The 20,044-nt window shown below is 39.4% G+C and overlaps 1 protein-coding gene across 4 annotated transcripts in view; it reads left to right on the forward strand.

Moving 5' to 3' along the window:
- The window catches only part of LOC107316677 (solute carrier organic anion transporter family member 1C1), a 25,688-nt gene extending 5,676 nt beyond the window's left edge, over positions 1–20,012 (forward strand). For 3 of the 4 annotated variants that reach the window (XM_032446004.1, XM_032446008.1, XM_015868463.2), the window contains 13 exons: positions 790–931; positions 1,619–1,751; positions 2,387–2,508; positions 3,458–3,604; positions 4,693–4,791; positions 5,621–5,866; positions 6,683–6,847; positions 10,412–10,607; positions 11,815–11,980; positions 12,443–12,627; positions 16,685–16,749; positions 17,806–17,923; positions 18,944–20,012. In XM_032446004.1, coding sequence (XP_032301895.1) covers positions 790–931; positions 1,619–1,751; positions 2,387–2,508; positions 3,458–3,604; positions 4,693–4,791; positions 5,621–5,866; positions 6,683–6,847; positions 10,412–10,607; positions 11,815–11,980; positions 12,443–12,627; positions 16,685–16,749; positions 17,806–17,923; positions 18,944–19,166 — 2,007 coding nt within the window. In that variant the 3' untranslated portion in view covers positions 19,167–20,012. The remainder of the gene's footprint in view (positions 1–789; positions 932–1,618; positions 1,752–2,386; positions 2,509–3,457; positions 3,605–4,692; positions 4,792–5,620; positions 5,867–6,682; positions 6,848–10,411; positions 10,608–11,814; positions 11,981–12,442; positions 12,628–16,684; positions 16,750–17,805; positions 17,924–18,943) is intronic. The other variant, XM_032446015.1, reaches the window with a different exon arrangement.
- The last annotated feature ends 32 nt before the right edge of the window (positions 20,013–20,044 follow it).

Here is a 20,044-nt window from a genome sequence, read left to right on the forward strand (position 1 = left end):
TTCATTTACACACAGGTGCTTCTGAAAGAGAAATGACCAGCTCTGTATGAAGAAAAAATGCATTAAATGTGACACAGAGCTATTTTTGAACCTTGACATGAGAACTGGCATCCAGCAGTGATGTCAATATTACTACTAATGTGCTTTGTCAGAAGTGATGTTGTAAGGAGAATTGCACTGGCAGGGTTCCAGCATGCTGGAAAAGCTTCCAGCCTGATTGCTCACAGGTCAGGCATAAGGAGTAGGACAAGAGTCTTGGTCTCTCTGTACATCACACAAAACTGTGCCTTCTAGTTATTTGTTTACAGTTTTTGTCACTTTTTGCAAAGAGCAAACATGTATATTCAAATAATGCAGCTCGTATTTGAAGGTAGAAGACGTGGTTTCCAACAGTAACTGCATGGTGTGAGTGTATCCCTGGAACTAGTAAACTTAGTAAAGGTGTGTTTACATTAGGCAATAGCACTGTGGGAGTGGAACAGCTGAGGACCCTGTGTTCACTGTACACGCATTTCAGTGTGGGGAGTTATTTCAAGCTTGATATAATCCTGTTCCACAGACTGAAGAGCCCTTAGATGTTAAAGTGCCTTTCTGGAGTACTTCTTTAACTATTTTGGAAGGAATTTATTCTACTTGTTTGTAGTGTGAACCACTGGGGCCAGGAATTTCATTTCCAAAGCCCAATCCTGAATTAGACTAGGACATTAAAGCTGATGTGAAGCAGCTTAGAAATAACTAACAAAGTAAAACAATCTTCCTGATTTTAATCACTGTCAATTTCTTTCACAGATATTTCTTGGTGCATTGTCTTTTGTTTATTTTGCTAAAGCACTGTCAGGAAGTTATCTAAAAAGTACCATCACGCAAATAGAAAGAAGATTTGATATCCCTTCCTCTTTGGTTGGCATTATTGATGGAAGCTTTGAAATTGGTACGTGCTGCATAAATTCATTTTTGTTTTCAGAAAAAAATATGGTGATGCAATCTGTTGTGAAAAAATGATTTCATGATTTTTCTCTGACCATTAAAACTGAACAAGGTTTACTTAGTAGTAATCAGTATGTCTATCAGTATGATCACACTGGACAAGATAAGGTTGCTAACACAAGCAAATCAACATATAGTGGGCTTTGATATGCTTATCTGCTAGTTTATTAATACTAATAGACATGTTAATTGATAAATGAGAATTTGACAACTTGCAAAGATTTTAGCCTTCTCTCTCCTTCAGTTGGGGTTCAAAACTATGTAGTCTGTGTTCACTGTCCAGTGTTACATTAAGCTTAGGAGTATGACACCATCATCTCTTGCTATTTTGTCTCTTGGCTGTGCGGTGAGCTGTGGCATTCATGAGAATAAAATCTTAGTTGGTATATAAAGCATTGTTGCTCTATCATCTTACACAGCTCTCTTTTCCAGTCGTTTTTCCAAGTGTTTGTGGTTTTCTTATTATGAAAGGTACTAGGCTCCTGTAGAGATACCTGGAAACAGGCTGAAGTACCAACCACATGCAGTCAGCCCTCTCCCTTGAAAGGGCTGCATACACTGTGAATAATTTTGCTAAGGGGTGTTTTATCAACAAGCCATAAAACTTACTTTTCATTTTGTACTCTCTAAGGGAACCTCCTAATCATAGTTTTTGTAAGCTACTTTGGAGCGAAGCTTCACAGGCCAAGAATAATTGGAGCAGGCTGCTTAATTATGTCAGCTGGAACATTCCTAATTGCAATGCCCCAGTTCTTCATGGGACGGTAAGCTCAAAGTGGTTGGTATTTTCCAACTGGGCGATGCATGCTGGATGCTAGTTCACTGAGATATGTAAGCACTGAGTGTGAAAAGGTCCACAGAAACAGTTGTACAAAGGTGTGGATACTCAATCTAATATTAATCACAAAGACTTATTTTATTACAGCAGAGCTAACATTTTAACACCTATGCCATTCCGAGTTTTAATCAACTTAAGTTTTATTAGACTATGAGCTCAAATATCAGCCATGTGTTGACACGATTTAAAAATGTTTGAAGATTTGGTGAAGTGATTACTAAGGTAATGAAGAAAATATGAGTATCAAACAAGAGCCAGTGTGTCCACTGTCTGATACTCTTTTGTACAGATTCACATATCACAGTAGAGTAGATTTCCTGTTAAACTGAAATGCATCACTGTGACACAAAAGGAATCAAATGGGGAATATTCATACACTACTACAGTGTAAACCAAGTGTCATTTATTCACTACAAACAGATCATTTGGAATACTAGATGCAGATAAAATCTGCATTCAAGTGCTGTGTTTAAGTGCTCTCCTCCATGGTAGCAGGAGATGTGTTTGTTTCTTTTTTCTTCTAACTTGGGAGAGTAAAAAACAACTTTGGTTTGTAAACAGATATCAGTATGAAAGATTTCCTTCCACCATCAATTCAACTGTTAGCATCTCTCCATGTCTGCAGGAGAAAAGCCAAACTCCACTCTCGGCCTTGGAAAAATCTCAAGCCAAAATAAATGCAGGTGAGAGCAATATATTTTACTTACTGTGGAGAGCACCCTAGAACATATCAGAAGGCTCTCAAATGCTGACTTTATTAGAATGAAAAAAAACTGGAATCAGAAGGATCTGTCCCAGAGAAAAGCCAGATCTACCTAATGAGACTGATTTATTAAAAGTAAATGAATATCTGTCACTACTCATAGCCAAGATGTCTTTTCAGGCTGCCACCTCTTCTCTGGCAACTTTCTGCAGCATCATGGCTTGCAGAAACCCCAAACTCTCACAGAGCCCTTAGAAAGTCTTGGCCTTCCCTCTGTCATTAAATGAACCTTAGGGTCCTCGTCCTGCTGGAAATAGCAGATTAGGTCTTCCAGACTGCAAACCAACTTCCTAATTTCTCTTCCTGCCCACTGCCCTCTGTTTTGCACAGCAGGAAGCTTTCAGCCCTCTGAGGTGTGCTCAGCGCAGAGCTGATGGTGGCTGTAGCTCCTCACAGGGAGTGGAGGGCACCACAGAGCTCTTCTCTGTGGGGGACAGGGTCTGCACCAGAGGGTGGTGGGCATGGAACGGGCTGCACAGGGCAGTGGGCATGGCCACAAGTGCCAGAGTTCAGGGAGCATTTGGACAGCGCTCTCAGACATAGGGTTTGGATTTTGGGTGGTCCTGCATGCAGCCAGGAGCTGGACACGAAGATCCTTGTGGGTCCAACTTTGGATGTTCTGCAGTGCTAAGATATTTAAAAAAACAGCCAACTTGTAATATGTTTTACTATTTACCTGAAGTAGTTCTTCCTAGACAAATGTCCACCTCAGTCTAATGGGGTTAAAACTGCTACCACCTCTGGCCCCAGAATATTTTTCAGATTTCCTACTATTTTTCCCACATTAAAAGAATTTTAGAAGTCCTGTGCGTTCACTGTAAAAATGTTGTGGTAAAAACACATTGTTGTCTCTCTTGTGGTATATCCAGGATGCGAAAAAGAAGCAGGCTCTTCCATGTGGATCTATGTCTTACTGGGAAATCTTTTGCGTGGAATAGGTGAAACTCCTATCCAGCCTCTGGGAATTACATACATTGATGATTATGCCATTGAAGAGAATGCTGCCTTATACATTGGTAAAGTAAATAATTCATGGTGTTTTTTTCCTAATGTATTTTTCCCTAGAGTAAATATAGTCATTTTTACTAATGGAGTGACTACTGTTGAATTAACTTGCACTGATTGTTTTACTTGCATTATTTCCAATATTAAAGTTTATTTAACAATCATATACATTAAAGGTTCCAAGTTCCCTTTTAATTATACTAGCACAGTTCCATTATCTTAATTTGAGGAAAGAATTTGACCTTAGGTTCCTGCTGTTACCCTAATCTTCCTAATTCTTCTGAATGCAGACTGCTGAGCCTCTGTGCACATTCAGTTCTCTGGAAAGTGATAAAAACATGTTATTTTAAGTACTTAAAATAGAATTTCAGTGGGCACTCATGACTTTCCCTTCAGACTGAATCAGGTTCACAAACAATAGTACTTGAGGCTTGAAAAAGTATATATCACCTTTTTCTTCTTTTATTCATTGTGTGAAGAGCTCTGTGCATTCACCAAGAATATTACCAAAAGGTCTGTCTCCATCGGCATCTCATCTCACAAAGTTTCCATTATGGGAAAACCTCAAGATCTCTGCTTAAAAGACTCAGTCTTCCCAGATTTCCAGATCAGTTTTGAACATTCAAAATATGGAATGTTTGTCTTAAGGAGTTTTGAAATATGTTAGGATTGGATATTGAACCAAAGTGGTTTTTCTGCGTGCTCACTGTCTACCACAATTTAAAGTTTATTTCAGTATTTGTTTTCTAAGTACTTCAACCAAGCTGGCTGAAGTGTTTATAGTAATTATAGATGGGTGCTATTATTAAGTTTAGGCTATCTAGTTCCCTGATCTATTATTTTAGGCTGAATTTTGTTCTTTAGTTGTTCTTTAACAACAAAATATCAACGTGACAGTGAAGTGGGTGAAATTTTATTGTTTTTTCCTTCTTGCAAAAGTGCTAGCTTCAGTAACTGATGTGCAAGAGAGCAAAGGTGGATTAGTATTTTAAGACTGTGTCACTTGTTACCTATCATGCTGTACTCTGTTCCTTTGTGCAGCAGGAGCTTATGTTTATTTTCACTCACAAGAGTAACAGTCCCCTGGTTTCTATTACAGGCTGCGTACAGACACTTGCAATTATAGGTCCAATATTTGGCTTTCTTCTTGGATCTCTGTGTGCCAAACTTTATGTTGACATTGGCTTTGTAGACCTTGGTAAGTCAGAAAATTCAAGTTTAAAATGATCAATTGAGCTCCAGTATGCCCGTTTTAGGCATATGTTCCATTTAAAGAACTATTAAGTTAGCTTCTATAGATAAAAGGCTAATGAGGGCAGAGCAGCTACTCTCTGAGATAAACTAGATGACTGAAGTGCAGTGCCTCGTACCATAATGTCTATCCACAGAGCCAAGTATGGAAGAAATAGGAGGCTCGATACTCCTTCAGCCCCAGCACAGCTTTAGCTGGCGCCCTCAGGAGTTGTGCTGGTGAGGAGGTATGGGCAGACAGCAGGCACCAGGAGGGGACAGGACTGAAGCTCCTGCCAAGAGAATTCCTTTTTCATATTCCAGTGTATCACCATTGCCTAGAACACAGGTCTTGCAATGCATGCAAGAGCTCTTAACTAACTTCCTCCTGATAGAACACCTTTCTTCTGGATGGGCTTGTGACCCTTAAACAGAACAGAAGAGATGGTCTTAACTGGATCGCTCTGTGGCCTGATGCTCGCAGCCTCTTTGGGAATGTGTGAGCAGTGTTTTGAGACAGGACACCAGTGTTACACAGGAATCAGCATGCCTTGTCACCTCCCTGAAATTTCTAGATTGCTCTTATAATGTCCATAGAGACACATGGCACAATTCAGTCTGGTGGCGGGAGAATAGACCTCTCTGGAGAAAGTGCCCACAAAATCATCTTCCTTGCTGTCAGCAAACTTTCCTTAAACAACTTCCTTTCTTTCTTTTTCTTTTCTTTTCTTTTCTTTTTTTTTTTTTTTTTTTTTTTTTTTTTTTTTTTTTGTTTTTTTTTTCTTGACTTTCTCCAGACAGCATAACAATAACTCACAAGGATGTGCAATGGGTGGGAGCCTGGTGGCTGGGTTACCTTATAGCAGGTGTGATCAGTGTTCTGGCTGGCATCCCCTTCTGGTTCCTGCCCAAGCACCTTCCAAAACCAGAGAGCAGAAAGGACTCCAGCACCTCTTCTGAGCAGTCCAAGTTCATCACTCAGGATAACAAAGAGCAACAAAAATCTTATCAGCCACAAATGAAGGTTGCTGAGATGGCAAAAGGCAAGTAGCCAGAGCTTCTGTCCTGACTGCAGAGTCTTTCTCTCACTAGCTTTCAAACTTCTTAATGACCTCAAAATCATTTTTTTCCCTCAAATGTCAGTTTCCACCTAATTTGTATGCACAAAAAGGGCCTCTTAATTGTTTTGCAGGCCTGCTCTTGCATGTAGAGTTTATCCAGCTGAGTTTTTAAATTATGCTAGTGGTGCAGCAAATATCACAAAACTGTAGAAGTTTGTCATTCACAGAATTGTGAACTGTTGCAGATATGGGGTGTCAAAAATTAACAATCTCAGTTTCTAGTAAACCTTCTTTTTCTTTATAGTCATCCATTCATAAAATGCATACAATGGCTGATCAGAATGATAGGAACATACCAGGTATGGTACTTTAGGAGACTATCTCTATTTTAACAAAAGCTTTTTTTGTATAACTGCATTTCCTTGGCCCTACTTTGCCAAAAGTATTTGCCCTCAGTGCTTCAATCTGTAACTCAATGTGCGTGCTGACTGTCAGGTGTGCATATTACCCTCTGCTCCTACTTTCAGCTGAAAGATGCTGTGGCTGTTGAGGACACACAGCTCAGTCCTGTTTTCTGATCAAAAGAAGGTACCTAAATCAAGATAGCTGTTCTGGAATACTGATTCTTAGTATTTTAGTCCACCGCTCCCACCATATGGGAGCGCATCTCTTACAGACATAGTGGAAATCTAAGCCCCCTCACCCAAATGTCCAGCATTTCTCTTCTGGAAGACACTGATGACACAGCAGTTATTCTTTCTCTGGTCTGGTTGTCATTTTTGCTGTTTTGTCTTACAGACTTCTTGCCATCACTGAAGAACCTCTTTGGAAATCCAGTTTATAGTCTGTATTTGTGTGCAAGTATCCTTCACTTCAATTCGTTAATTGGCATGGTGACATATAAGCCAAAATATATTGAACAACAGTATGGGCAAACTTCTTCAAAAACTAATTTTGTTATAGGTAATGCTATATCTGCTTCTTGATTACTTAAAAAATGAACATTTTAGGAGTGGTGCACACATACATAAAGGGAAAATTGCTCTAGAGGCTATGCTTTTTTTCTCTTACTTCTTTATCTGGCTTTTAAGTAGTAGCTCATAGAAGATAAGTTACTTTATTTCTGCTTTAGCACTTGTTAGCTCATAGTTTACCTGTACAAGAGTTACTGTAAAAAGATTGCACAATTTGATACTTAATTTCCAGTTCTTCTAGAAAAATTGAAAAAACAATTAATTTCAAAACACTTGACATAAATTTGACATAATTTGATCAGACAGATCGGTTTCCTTGCTGGCTTCCCACTGATTTCAACAAAATAAAGATCAACTCAGTGCATGCTAAAGAACTGACCATAAAGTGCCAGTGCTTTCTTACTTTCCAAAGAGGTTGGTGTTGAGAAAAAGGAAGTTAAAGTCATATAAATGATCATGTGACATATTAATTAAAATTAACATTATCTCAGTGTGATGCAGGTGAAAGAAAATCAAATATTTCTGCCCTAACTCTACCTAAGAACCTTTTTATAGAGTAAAGTTAGTCACCCCTGTCTGTATGGACAACTTGAGTAGGCAGTGTTGCTTCTGCTGGCATCATTGAGCTTCTGCTCTACTTGACCCATAGAAAGAAGATAGCTGCAGAGGCAGCATTGTGTATTGAGATTGCTGCTTTTTGAGGATGCCTTCAGGATGATGAACTTCACTGTCCACTTTGTTGAACCTACAGGCTCAGCCTCAGTTTCTGAGGTCCAGTGACTCAACAGCATTAGACAGCAAAGAGGTTTACATCTGTTGAATACAGAGGGATCTGCCATATTTCAGAGCAGCATTAGTTGCACAGCAACGAAGTATATATATGCAGAAAAGCTGTAGTGATCCATTGTGCTATGTTAATTCCTTAAAGATAGAGGCTGGAATTTCCTGGCACGACACCCCTACAAGCAAGGAGAAATCTTCAGGCATAGGCAATGGCCAGAGAAAGTCCTGAAAACAATCCCTACATTGAGCACAGTACTTCTCATTGTATTTACAGATTTTCTGGAGCTAAGCTTTCAGGTATGTGCAAACTGAGTGAGGATTAAGATCCATCTGATTTTACAAAGCATACAGAATATATCCACCAGGGAAAATGTGACAGCTTGGCTGGGGAAGGGTCCTGGCCAAGTGATCATCACTAAAACAAGGGTTTTTCCCCTTTCTCCATTATCTTCCTCTTTCAATCTGCTCTTGCTAAAAATCTGAGGCCTTACTTGTACTGACAGTGCCTACTTCACTTTCCCTTCCTCTTTCCTTTTTTTCTATTTCTTTTTCTTTTCTTTTCTTTTCTTTTCTTTTTGTAAATTTATTTTAATTTAATTTCTATTATCATATATTTCTATTGCCATATATTTGAAGGACATCTGAATTGTTAGAGCAATTTGAAGCACATCAATAACAAAGCATACTGGAGGCTGAAAGGGGATATTTTTCAATAGTCACAAACTAAGGAATGTGCTAGAGAGAAAAAGAGTGTATCTGTACTGTTTTCCATAAACATATGCACAATGTTGTTTTCCATGATGCCAGTGTCAAGCAATAGATTGGTCTGTAAGGCCACAAAACATATGTATGAATAAGAGAGGTGCATAGGAATGGGCAAGCATGGTGTGTGTGCTTTCTGGTACATCATGCAGCTCCCATGCTAATTCCCTATATCCCCATACAAGTAAAAGCAAATAGGAACATCTGCAGCTTCAGAGTGTTTGGACAGGGCACTCCACAAGAGCTGATGTTGTGACTCTACATTTACATATGCTTCTCTTTGGATGCTACTTCTGAAATCCCCTGAAATACAATTTTCACATAAATGCAGATGAAAAATGCCACCCAGTGAAGTCTATTGAAAGTCAGCAGTAACCAAATGGGGCTCTCATACTTGCCAAAGTACTGACTTATGCCTTTGCCAGATGGAATACTTACCTTTCTAACATCAACCATACTTCTAACATCAATGCTCAGCACTGCTTTATCCATGCATGCAAATGGATTTAACACTTACTCAAGGCAGAAATTCAAGAGATCCCAGTGCACTTCCTAGTAGGGAGATCAGATGCCAACGCGAATATGTATTTTTCATCAAGTCGTTTGAAATCTGAATAAACTTCAGAAACTTCATCATATGTTTGAAGGCATAGATGCTTTTGTACTTGCTTTTGTTTTGTACGCTCGCTCAGCTCAGCACCGCTAGATGTCAGCATGAAATAAAAGCTGCAAAACAAATGCAGAGCTCTGTGCAAACCGGAATGTAATCTGCCAAAGCTAGCTGGTAAAGCTGGGAAAATCAGTTTCAGTAACTGTGAAATCCAGAAAAGTGTACCTTGCTTGATTGTGCAGATTCTTTTATGGTAGTCTCTATTTACATCCTTTTGATGTAAATAGATTGGTACTGAGCAGGATTTTTTTTATCTTGTCCGTGTCTATCAGTATGGAGATGGCTTTGAACAGAACTGTTCCAGTAAGAATCAGTGGTCATATAGTATTACATATTTCCTTCACTGCTCTTCCACTTGTTTTCCTGAAGCCTATTACCAGAAGAGTAGCCATGGGTTGTATGTATGCAAAACTCAGCTAGGGGAGCATTTCCAACAACCAAAACTGGAGAAACTACATAAATCTCCTGTGTGTGAAGGTGGTGGCATATCGCTTGCTCTCTCCCTGTCTGAAGCTTCTTTGGGGAATCATTAGTTTTATGGTTCAATAAAGACAGAAGGAGAAGATCTTTCTCCAGGCTTTGTAACACTGGGTAAAACTGAATATACCCCTGAGAATTACAGTCTGTGCTCTTGCCAGTACAAAAGGGAACTTCCTTCCAGTGCCCCATCCCTGGAGGGATGTTCAGAGCCAGGTTGATGCCCTGGGCAGTCTGATTTAGATGGTAGCAGCCCTGCCCATGGCAGGGAGTTGGAACTGGATGACCATTAAGGTCCCTTCCAACCCAAGCCAATTTATGATTCTATGATTCCTTGGGCAGCACAGCCCTGGAGCATGGCCCCTGCTGCTCCAGCTGTTGCTCTGTGGTGAAGGACATGAATAGAGCAACAGGGAGGATCTGTGCCAGAACCCCACAAGACCTTGGTTGTCCATAGCAGCACAGTGTCCCAGGCAATTTCTCCGAGCCTAGAGCACCATTCATGAGGAACAGCACTAGGAATATTTGAATCAACACTACAATGATCCCTCCTCTGACAAGCTTACAGTGCAGAAAAACACCTAGCTTAAGAAATTAGAATGTTGTTATCTAGACCTTAAATAAGATATCTCTGATACTAACCTTTCAAAGACCTAGCAATGAAGCACTTCCCCAGGAGCAAGCTAAAAGCAGTCCCAGCACATTCACAGGAACACTCCAAATCTGGACAAATAAAATGCCCAACTTGAAGAAGATTCATATTTTACTGCTTCATTTTATCAGTGCTTCTGCTTTATTTGCTGAGGAGGATAGTCCACTGAGACAGTTTTGAATAATACCAATTTTTCTGTTTGATTTCAGGTCTTATCAACATTCCTGCTGTGGCCTTTGGCATATTCTCTGGGGGACTGATCATGAAGAAATTCAGAATCAATGTTTTAGGGGCTGCAAAAATCTCCCTAGCATCATCTTTTTTTGGTTACCTGCTGTTGCTCTCATTGTTTGCTATGGGCTGTGAGAACTCAGATGTAGCTGGACTGACCATATCTTACCATGGGTATGCCAGGAAGGGCAAACTTCAGCATAAAGTGCTATTGTGAAAAAAAACACTCCTTGATTGTTGTATTCCACAAAGTATATGTTGTTGAAAAAATGAATTACCTAAATATGCTTCTCAGAAGTGTGATTCAAAGCAGTGGAAACCATTCTGTCTATTCCAGTGAGGATTGTGTCAGAACCTGTTTGTGACTACTGCCTTCAGCTCTTGGGGTTTTGTGTCACAAGTGCAGATTATTTTTCTGATTACTTTTTAATTATTATTGCCATGGGACCAATGCTTTGAACAAAAAGGTTCCAGGAAATGTGGAGAGTTCAGTAGGGGAGTGAGATTCAATTAATTGTTCCTTGTCTCTGTGTGCTGCTGAGCAACTCATGCTGTTTAATAGCCTCTGAACCCAAACTGAAGGTTTAATGAATTAACCATGAGTTAACCATGGTGTTAGCTCTGAGGCACACTTGGACCAAGCCTTACTATTACAGCCCCGGGAGCTGTGTGGAGGTTGTGTTTATCAGCAGCTAGATGAAGGCGCAGATAGAGTTGTCATGCAAGGTAGTATCCTCAGTTTGGATAAATGCATTTGGGTAGGGGCAGTCCCAGACATTTATACAAACTGAATGAAGAACCCCTTGAGAGCAGCATTTTCACACAGAGTGTGGTGACACACTGGAACAGGTTGCCCAGAGAGGTTGTGGATGCCCCATCTTTGGAGGCATTCAGGGCCAGGCTGGATGTGGCTCTGGGCAGCCTGGTCTGGTGGTTGGTGACCCTGCACATAGCAGGGGGGTTTGAAATTAGTGATTATTGTGGTCCTTTTCAACCCAGGCCATTCTATGATTCTCTGAAAACCCTTTCTGATCTTTTCCCCGCTGATCTTGCAGTGACAGTTTCCCATGAATAACTCACTCCCCTCCTTGTCAATGGAGTAGTTTTAAGCTTTTTTTTGGCCAGTTTTGTTATGCCTGCATCCAGACAATGAGAAAATGCTTTAATAGAATCATTAGCCGACTCACTTAATAAAGTAACTACTATTTCATGGTGGGCATCTAATATTGTGAAATCCTTGTGACAACTGAGAAATCTACCCTGCTGTACTGATAGGAAAAGACTACACCTTAATGGCCTAAAGACACAAGCCCCATGAGCTGATAACAGTTTCTTCCATGTGTGCCAGAAAACATCACTGCGGTTCCTCTTTTTCCTGCAGGACCAAGCAGAAGGTTGGTTATGAGCAAGGCCTGCTCTCAGAGTGCAACTTGGGCTGCATGTGCTCCCAGAACGACTGGGATCCTATCTGTGGAGAGAATGGCATCACCTACATTTCTGCATGCCTTGCTGGGTGCCAGGCATCCAATGGCAGTGGGAAAAACACTGTGAGAGCCTTTCATTTCTATACACGATGTGGTAGCTTTCCTAATAGCCCAGTTCTGTGAGATGAGTAAGGCACATCCTCTCCAAACAGAAACTCCTGAGGGTTTTAGTGATCTGCCATCCATGTTTAGAACTTTCTCAACTGCTGTTTCCAGTATAAATTCCAAGAATAGAATGAAGGAGTTATTTTAGATGCTGGCTACAAAACTATTAAAAGAATAATAATAAAATAAAATTTTAAAAATTGAAAAATAATAATAATAATAAAATAATGGAAATGCATTCATTAAAAGTAGCTAATTTTTTTTTTTCTTTATAAAATTTTCCTCAACTAAGAAGCCTTTTCCTGTTGAAAATCCTTTTTCTGTTTAAAAATTCTGGCTAACCAAAAAAGCACGATGAGTAATTCCTGAGCACTTTCTTGCTCCTCTGGTTATCACACGCTTTAAACTGCTGTCTTACAGGTGTTCTTTAACTGCAGCTGTGTAGGGATTCTGGAATCAGTGTCAAAAAGCTCCTCAGCTGTGATGGGACCATGTCAAAAAGGAAATGAGTGTCCAAAAATGTTTCTGTATTTTCTGGTAATATCAGTTATCACTTCATATACTTTGTCAGTAGGTGGCACACCAGGATACATACTTCTTCTAAGGTAAGCAATCATTATTTCTGCTTACGTTGGCAAATGTTTTCAGGGTGTTTTGATGAATGCAACTGGGTCTCCTTCCTTTCCCTAATACTGTGAAATGTTTTCAGCTGTGAGGTTGCTTTTAAATTATTTTATTCTACCGAATACTGACACAAGAGCATGTTTATAGTTATAGATACATGCTATATGTTTCTGATTTTAAATGTGATATAGGATGCCCAGCTATCATTTATGTCAAGTTCTACCTCACTTCATACCTTTTGCTCCACCAGAACAGTGTTAAACAGCCATGGCATGAATGGAAATGGTCTTTACACACACCAATGTTTGCATGCTTATAGGTAGTTAGCTTTCCCTGCTTCCTATGTATACCAGCATACATGTACACAGATGTGACCTAACCCAAACCATCTACATACACTCAGCTCTTCTCAAGTTTGTTGTATTGTTCCATATCATTGTTACATCCTACATTTCTCTCTTCAAATGAAAAAAGAAAAAATAGATTTAGCATGAGCTGGCTTTCTGTTTTTTTCTGTTGTAACAATCATGAGTTTATTAACAGTTAGTCCCAAAGGACTGTTCCACTATGTACTCAACTGCGAGGACTGTTTGGCCACCACCAAGTATAAGCTTCTAAACTAATTTTAGAAAACACAAAAGGAACATAATACTTCCAGTGATTAATCTGTTGGTTTTTTTTGTCAGCTTCTTGCAATTTTTGGATTCTAAGTTAAGTGCTACTCCACTCTGTCTTGGAAGGCTTTCTTTCTCACTTCCTTTTTCCAAATTATTTCCAGATGTCTACGTTCTATTTCGCAAACAAAACAACATGAGATACTCTCTAACTGAGATTTATTGTTTTTGTTTGTTCTTACACCCAAATTTTCTTTGCTTTTGAATGAAATTTTCTGGAAAGGGACAGTGTCTTTATGCCACATGGAAAAAGCCAGCACTAGAACTGGCTGTATATAGACTATGTGGAAAAGCCTAAATAAGGAAATGTAACTTCAGCTGTGGTTCCAGCACAACACTTGAGCCAGAAGTAATGCAGTAATGCTCATACAGAGGCTTTCAGAAATGGTTGAGGTGAGGATGCTTCTCCACAGATCTCCACAGGCACTGACAGTGAGGTCTACACCTTAACCCACACACACTGCATAGCTTTTCTCACTTACCATGAAGGGTGTTGCACTGAGCACTGCAAAATCAGATGGTGTCTGTCCAAGAAATAGCTTCAGGAAGAAAAATCATATTTAAATCTTTTTTTTTTTTTCTTTTCCTACTGAAGCTTACTCACTGTTGAAACAGTCTATGCACCAAGAAGAAGATAACTGGCAAGTTCAGTTGCTGTGTTGCGCCAAGTAAAGCAGGATTTTCTCTTGAATAAAACATGTTTAGGATGCTGTTTCCTTCCCATATCCCTCACCATGTTTCTTTACCTTATATTCATGAAGCAAGTGGGTGAAAATGTACAGCTGTGGTATCACACAGGGCCTTTGCACAATCTCTGTTATGCTCAGCCTCCAGCTATCCAACTTGTCTCCACCATGTAAATATTTGGGAGGAGATGCACTAAGCTGAAACTGAGCTTGAATTGCACAGAGATGCCTGCACCTTGCAGCCTCTACCACTTGCTCCCAGGGGATTTGCTGCTTAGTGGATGTATTTAGAAAATCTTGGAGAGGTTTTTCAATAACAATCCTAAAATATTTGATATGAAGGCAGAAAAAAAAAATGGCTTTATTGATTCTGCTCCAGTACTTTTTGTTTTTGTTGAAAATTATTTTACTTTGAGATACACTTAATTGAAACTATGGAATTGAGTGTTTTTCTGCTGAACTGAAGGTGTCAGAATCCACAGCTAAATGAAACAGAATTCAGTAAGTTCAATCCCCTTCTTTTGTTCCCTGCAAGTGACCTGCGGGCACAATTGCACTTTAAGCTCATGCTTGCTTTTCTGAAATCCATCACTTTCTTTCCCTGAAAATCTGTCTGAACCAAAAGTGTGCTTCTGTTCCCAGAAAATAGAAAAAAGCAGCACCAAATGCTCTTTGGAAGCAATCCCAGGGTCAATCTGCAGACTTCATTTAAGTTTGGTGTTTTGGTTTGTTTGTTGTGGGTTTTTTGGGTTGTTTTTTGTTTTTTTTTACAAGTATATGTAAAATTATTCAGTATTGTCATTCAGTATTGCAATTCCAGAGCTCAAGCAGTTTTATGGTTTTAGATGAGCAGCCATTGTTGCAGCCGCCATAGAGCACAAATACTGCTAAATCCCTAAAAGCCTGTAAGATTTAGTGACATTTACTTCAGGGGTTTACAAGACTGAAATGACTGAAATACACTTGCAGCTGGTGACAGAGTCATTTGCTGAAATGTCTGTTTTAGAGGTATTAAGCTAATTACGATTGCCAGGGAACTTGGGAAGGCCCTGAACTTGTGGAGGAAATAAACCCTGTTCTTCAGATAGCAGTTGTTTAAGCACAAGCTATTAATAGGATGTGATTAGGCAGTAGAAAAGAAATCTCAGGTCTCCTGAAATATTTGGCCTTCACAATCTCACATAACTACAGTTTCTGTGGAAAAGGCACTACAAATGCTCGAACAATTTTTTATTTTATTTTATTTTATTTTATTTTTTTTCCGTCTGAAAGAGAAGGATATAAATCCAACAGAATACATAATAAATATTGAAGTTTTTATCTTCCATCCTTGGCTTTCCATGTCCTTATACTTGATTAAAAGCACTTCAAGACTGAAACCTGCTAGTGCAGCAAATATCCATTGAGGACAAAGATTACTATTATACTGTATTCAGTTCTGCATGGATGTCAGCGCCTATATAAACCCTGAGTAACAGACAGTATGATGATAAGCCATGATCAGGTCATCAGAATACAAAACACATGAATCATGAAAGAAGCATACAAGGTTGTTTGTTTGTTTGTTTGTTTACTGTCTGTACTTTAATTTTGTCTTCCATTCATAACCTTCATGCTATTTTACTATTTCACTAAATTAAAGGAAGAATGACCCAAGTATAATTTATAATATGGGTTTTTACTGCTGTCCTGGCAACTACACTGGGAAGAAACAAAACTAAAAAAAAATGATGGGGAGCAAAAGAGCAAGGTCTTTATTTTGAAGGGTGTTCCTGACTTAATGAATTTCTATGGAAGTCAAGCCTAACTCTTTCATAGCACATAGACCAAACCTCCCAAGTAGTGTGTATAAACTCACAAGAGTGATTGAATTTCAGCCTGTTTTTCATAGTGAAAGGAATGACTGAAACAGTAAGGAATTTTATCAGGTAGCATAATGAGGCACCGCTGTTAGTCACCACACATATTAAGCACGTCCCATTTCAGACAGGTGACTGGGACCATCAATGTACACAGACTCTAGCTGGATTAGGTCTTGCAATAGGCAAACTGGGTGAAACAGCACACTCATTGGTTCCACATGCACCTTACCGCTAGCACGGACAGGAAGAGTAGCTGTCCTCAGCCCTACCACTCCCACTTTTCTGGGTGAGCCACATGCCCAAGTTTGGAGCAGTGTTATTCTCAAGCCAGAAACATTGCTGGGCCCCTGTACCAACTCAGAAATGTCCAGCTGCAAATGACCTGTTCTGTCAAACAGTGGATTAAATGATTTACCTTTACAGGAAGTTTGATCTTGCTCCTGGACACAGGGTAAGGGCAATATTGTGTCTAAATACCTTTTACTAGTTCAGGTCATTAGACACAATTTCAGATGTGTTTAACTGAAAAGAATTGTCCAATGATGCGTGATTTTACACAGTGTTCTTGTCGTGTATTAGTAACTGCAGTCTTATCTGGAAAGGTTCCACCTTGAAATGTGGTACTGAATATAGGTGTTTATAATTCCTTGCTGCTGTTATGATTTCATCACATTATCTGTGTATTTCTTTGATTCTGTTGAAATCAATACCCATCAAGGAAAGAAAAATAACATTTACTTCCTCCCTCATGATTTCTAATTTGGTTCAAATTATTTAGAATCAGTTCTATATTTCTACTTAACATTTTGTTTTTAGATGCATTAAACCACACCTGAAATCATTTGCACTTGGTATCTATACTTTGGCAATTAGAGTACTTGGTAAGTCCAGACATATTTTTGAATGTATTTTAATGTATTCTTCACTAATCACTTATCCTAGAATTCAACTTGGATTGTTTGAAAGAGCAACTTCTAATTGATAAGTTGATATTATTATATGACTTTTAAAAATATAGGAAAAGGATTGGAGAGGGGGTGCAAGTTTATATTTGTATAAATGTATGAGGAGACATTGAGAGAGATGGAACTATTCCATTCAGAGGTGTTCAGGAGGGATCTCACTGATGTGTATAAATACCTGAAGGGAGGGTGCAAAGAGCCAGGCTCTTTTCAGTGGTGCCCAGTGCCAGGACCAGAGTCAATGGGCACAAACTGGAGCACAGGAGGGTCCCTCAGAAAATCATGGAAAACATCTGTGCTGTGTGGATGACAGAGCACAGGCACAGGTTGCCCAGAGAGGCTATGGAGTATCTGTTTTGGAGATCTTCAAAAGCCTCCAGGATGTGTCTTGGGCACCCTGCTCTGGGTGTCTCTGAATGAGCAGAAGTTGGAGCAGATGGACTCAGGGGTCCCTACCAGCCTTAATCATGCTGTTCTTCTGTGACTTTGTAAATCCTATTGCTGTGCCATAGTTATAGTAAAAATGTACCCTGCTAATAAACACAGCAGTGGCAAGTGATCCTTTGTACTATGAAGCCAACACAAAAAGTACTTTGTGTCTTTATTCAACATCAAGCATAATGGAACAGATAATTCATAATTTCCAGGTATAATTTTATGAATTACTGATGGAATTAATCTAAGTAGAGTTGTACTGGAGGTCAGAGTTCACTACCACCTTTGGTAAAGATGCTTGCTGACTTCTGGCTTTCTGATGATCAGCTTCATTTCCAACCCCATCCTGATTTCCCATAGGGAGGAAAGTGTTCATTTGGGCAACAGAAGTTGTGTTCTTCTTAAATTAGCAAAAGGGTGAAAGTGTCATTGCTATTTGTATATGTAACTTAATGTTCTATGCTAGTGCATGTCTAGATCAGAAGGGGTCACCATGAAAAGTAATCTTCTTGCCTCTGATTTTTTGTTTAATACACACAGCTGGGATTCCAGCCCCAGTATATTTTGGAGTGGCAATAGATACTACTTGCCTGAAATGGGGAAGCAAAAGATGTGGGGGAAGAGGAGCATGCAGACTTTATGACTCCAGTGCACTCAGGTAACTGCTCTTCTCCATTCATTCTTTAATTTGCTTTCTTTAAGTACATGTACAGCCAGCACTGGTAGAATTTCTATCAAAAAAACTGGGTAAGAAAAATGATCTTGGATGAAAGAATTTGGCCAGCAGAAATAGCAAAAATGCTTAGTTTTTAGCATTCTCTTCTGGTTTCGACTTTTATTAGTCCATGCTATATCAATACTAATGTAAGTCACTAAATATTCAGAAAAAAAAATAAATCAGTTAAAATCTCAATCTTCTAATGAACTTTCCCCAAATTTTCTTCTCAAGTCTTCTGTGTGTATGTGTGGAAGGGCTGTTAAACCTCATCACTGCTCCCTTCTGGAGATGGGCCACAGAAAGTAAGGGAAGGATGCTTCACATCACATCTAGATAATCAAAAGTCTTAAAATGACCTTCTAACTCTGTTGATTTATTGCTAGAGAAAAGCAATTGTCTCAGCTGTGTTTCTGAAAGACATTAGCAGAAACTGAGAAAGGAACAGCAGTGATAAAAGGGAAAAGTGAGAACAAGTCGGCTGCTGAGGTTCCAATGCCAGGAAAATAAACAAATAAACAAAAACAAAGAGGGGCACATCATGCTTTGGAAATATTAAGATAAGAACAAAAACCCATTTAGTACTCGTTCCTAACAAAAAATACCGATACTATTATTGCTGTTGATATTGCAACTGCCATTGTGTTTGTAAAGCAAAAATACTATCGAATGTTTTTGGTATAACTTGTACTGTTTAAGAGACAAGCAAAAAATTAATTGCCCTGGAAGTGTTAGTATTCTTACTGATGTACGTCAAAAAGGAAGAAGTCAGACAATGCCTGAGACCCTTTATGGCCATAGTCTATGCAGTGAACTGGGTGAGCTGCAGTGCCATCTCCTTATCACTTTTCTTGAACACGTTCCTCACTTACCCTTATCACGTGGAAATATAAATGTGTCCTTACTGCCTTCTAGTTGTGCCTTGCTTTTGAGATAGGCTCTGACAGTTTGTTTCTCTCTCAGATATGTGTACCTGGGGCTGACACTGGTGTTGGGCACTGTGTCCATTTTCTTCAGTATTGCTGTCCTGTGGGTTCTCCGGAAGAGGTCTGCTCTGCAAGATGAAAGTCTCTCGGCCAATGGGGAAAGAGACACCTGTGTGACAAAGAGCAGGAAAGAGAATTTTGTCAATAGTGACCATTTAATTCAGACAACTTACTGGCCAGAAAAAGAGACTAGGCTTTAGGAAGGCAGATCTCCAATGTGATATTATCCAGTGAGTGGTGTTTCAAGAAAAAAATCATCATCAGCGAAGCAGTATTTTAGTATTCACCCTGAATAATGTTAACCTTCATGTAATTTTCACTGTAAATATGAAAGGCAAAGGATACAGGTATTTCACATGTCACACTCTGAAAACACCACTCACCATTTGTCCTGTTGAGTCAGCAGAACTCAAGTGAGGAGACTTGTTATGGCTGGGGAGATGCAGATTTCTACAGGCATGTTTTGTGGCTGATGAGAGTTCCATGCCTCCTTGCCAAGCTGCAACAGCTGCTGCTGTCCCTTTTCTAGCTTCTGTGTACAAGGGGTGACAGAAATGCAGCTTTCAGCCATAGTACTAGCCTGAAATGGCAGCCTGCAAAGTACAGGGGTATTCTGCATCCATAGTTGCACATAGCTCACCCTTGTAAGGTCTCCAGTGTGGGGCAGGAGAACAGGGGTTTGCTGGAAGGACAAATCAGCTACAGACTCTAGGCATCCCCTGCATTCAGTCCACAGCACTTCGGCCATCAGATGTTGTGGTTAGGAATTTCTTTTCAAGTATAATCTGCTACAGCATAGCAATAACAGCAAGAAACATGGTCATTTCAGTTGACAATTCCACAGGAGCATTATCCAAAGGAAATTGCAAAATCAAGCTTCTTTAGTCTCCAGCAGTTTCTTGTCTCTAGCTAGTACTCAGTGTACTGAATAATTCCATGCATTCTATGCAATGTAATAACATCCTGATATGAGATATATATGATTAATTTTTTAAAAAGCTATGACAAGACAGCTTCAGAAGAATAAAATGAATTTAAAAACAGTGTTTGGGGACTTTCCTTTCTAATTTATTATATT

Source organism: Coturnix japonica, chromosome 1 (assembly GCF_001577835.2).
Source record: "Coturnix japonica isolate 7356 chromosome 1, Coturnix japonica 2.1, whole genome shotgun sequence".
In the NCBI taxonomy this organism is placed as follows: Eukaryota; Metazoa; Chordata; class Aves; order Galliformes; family Phasianidae; genus Coturnix; species Coturnix japonica.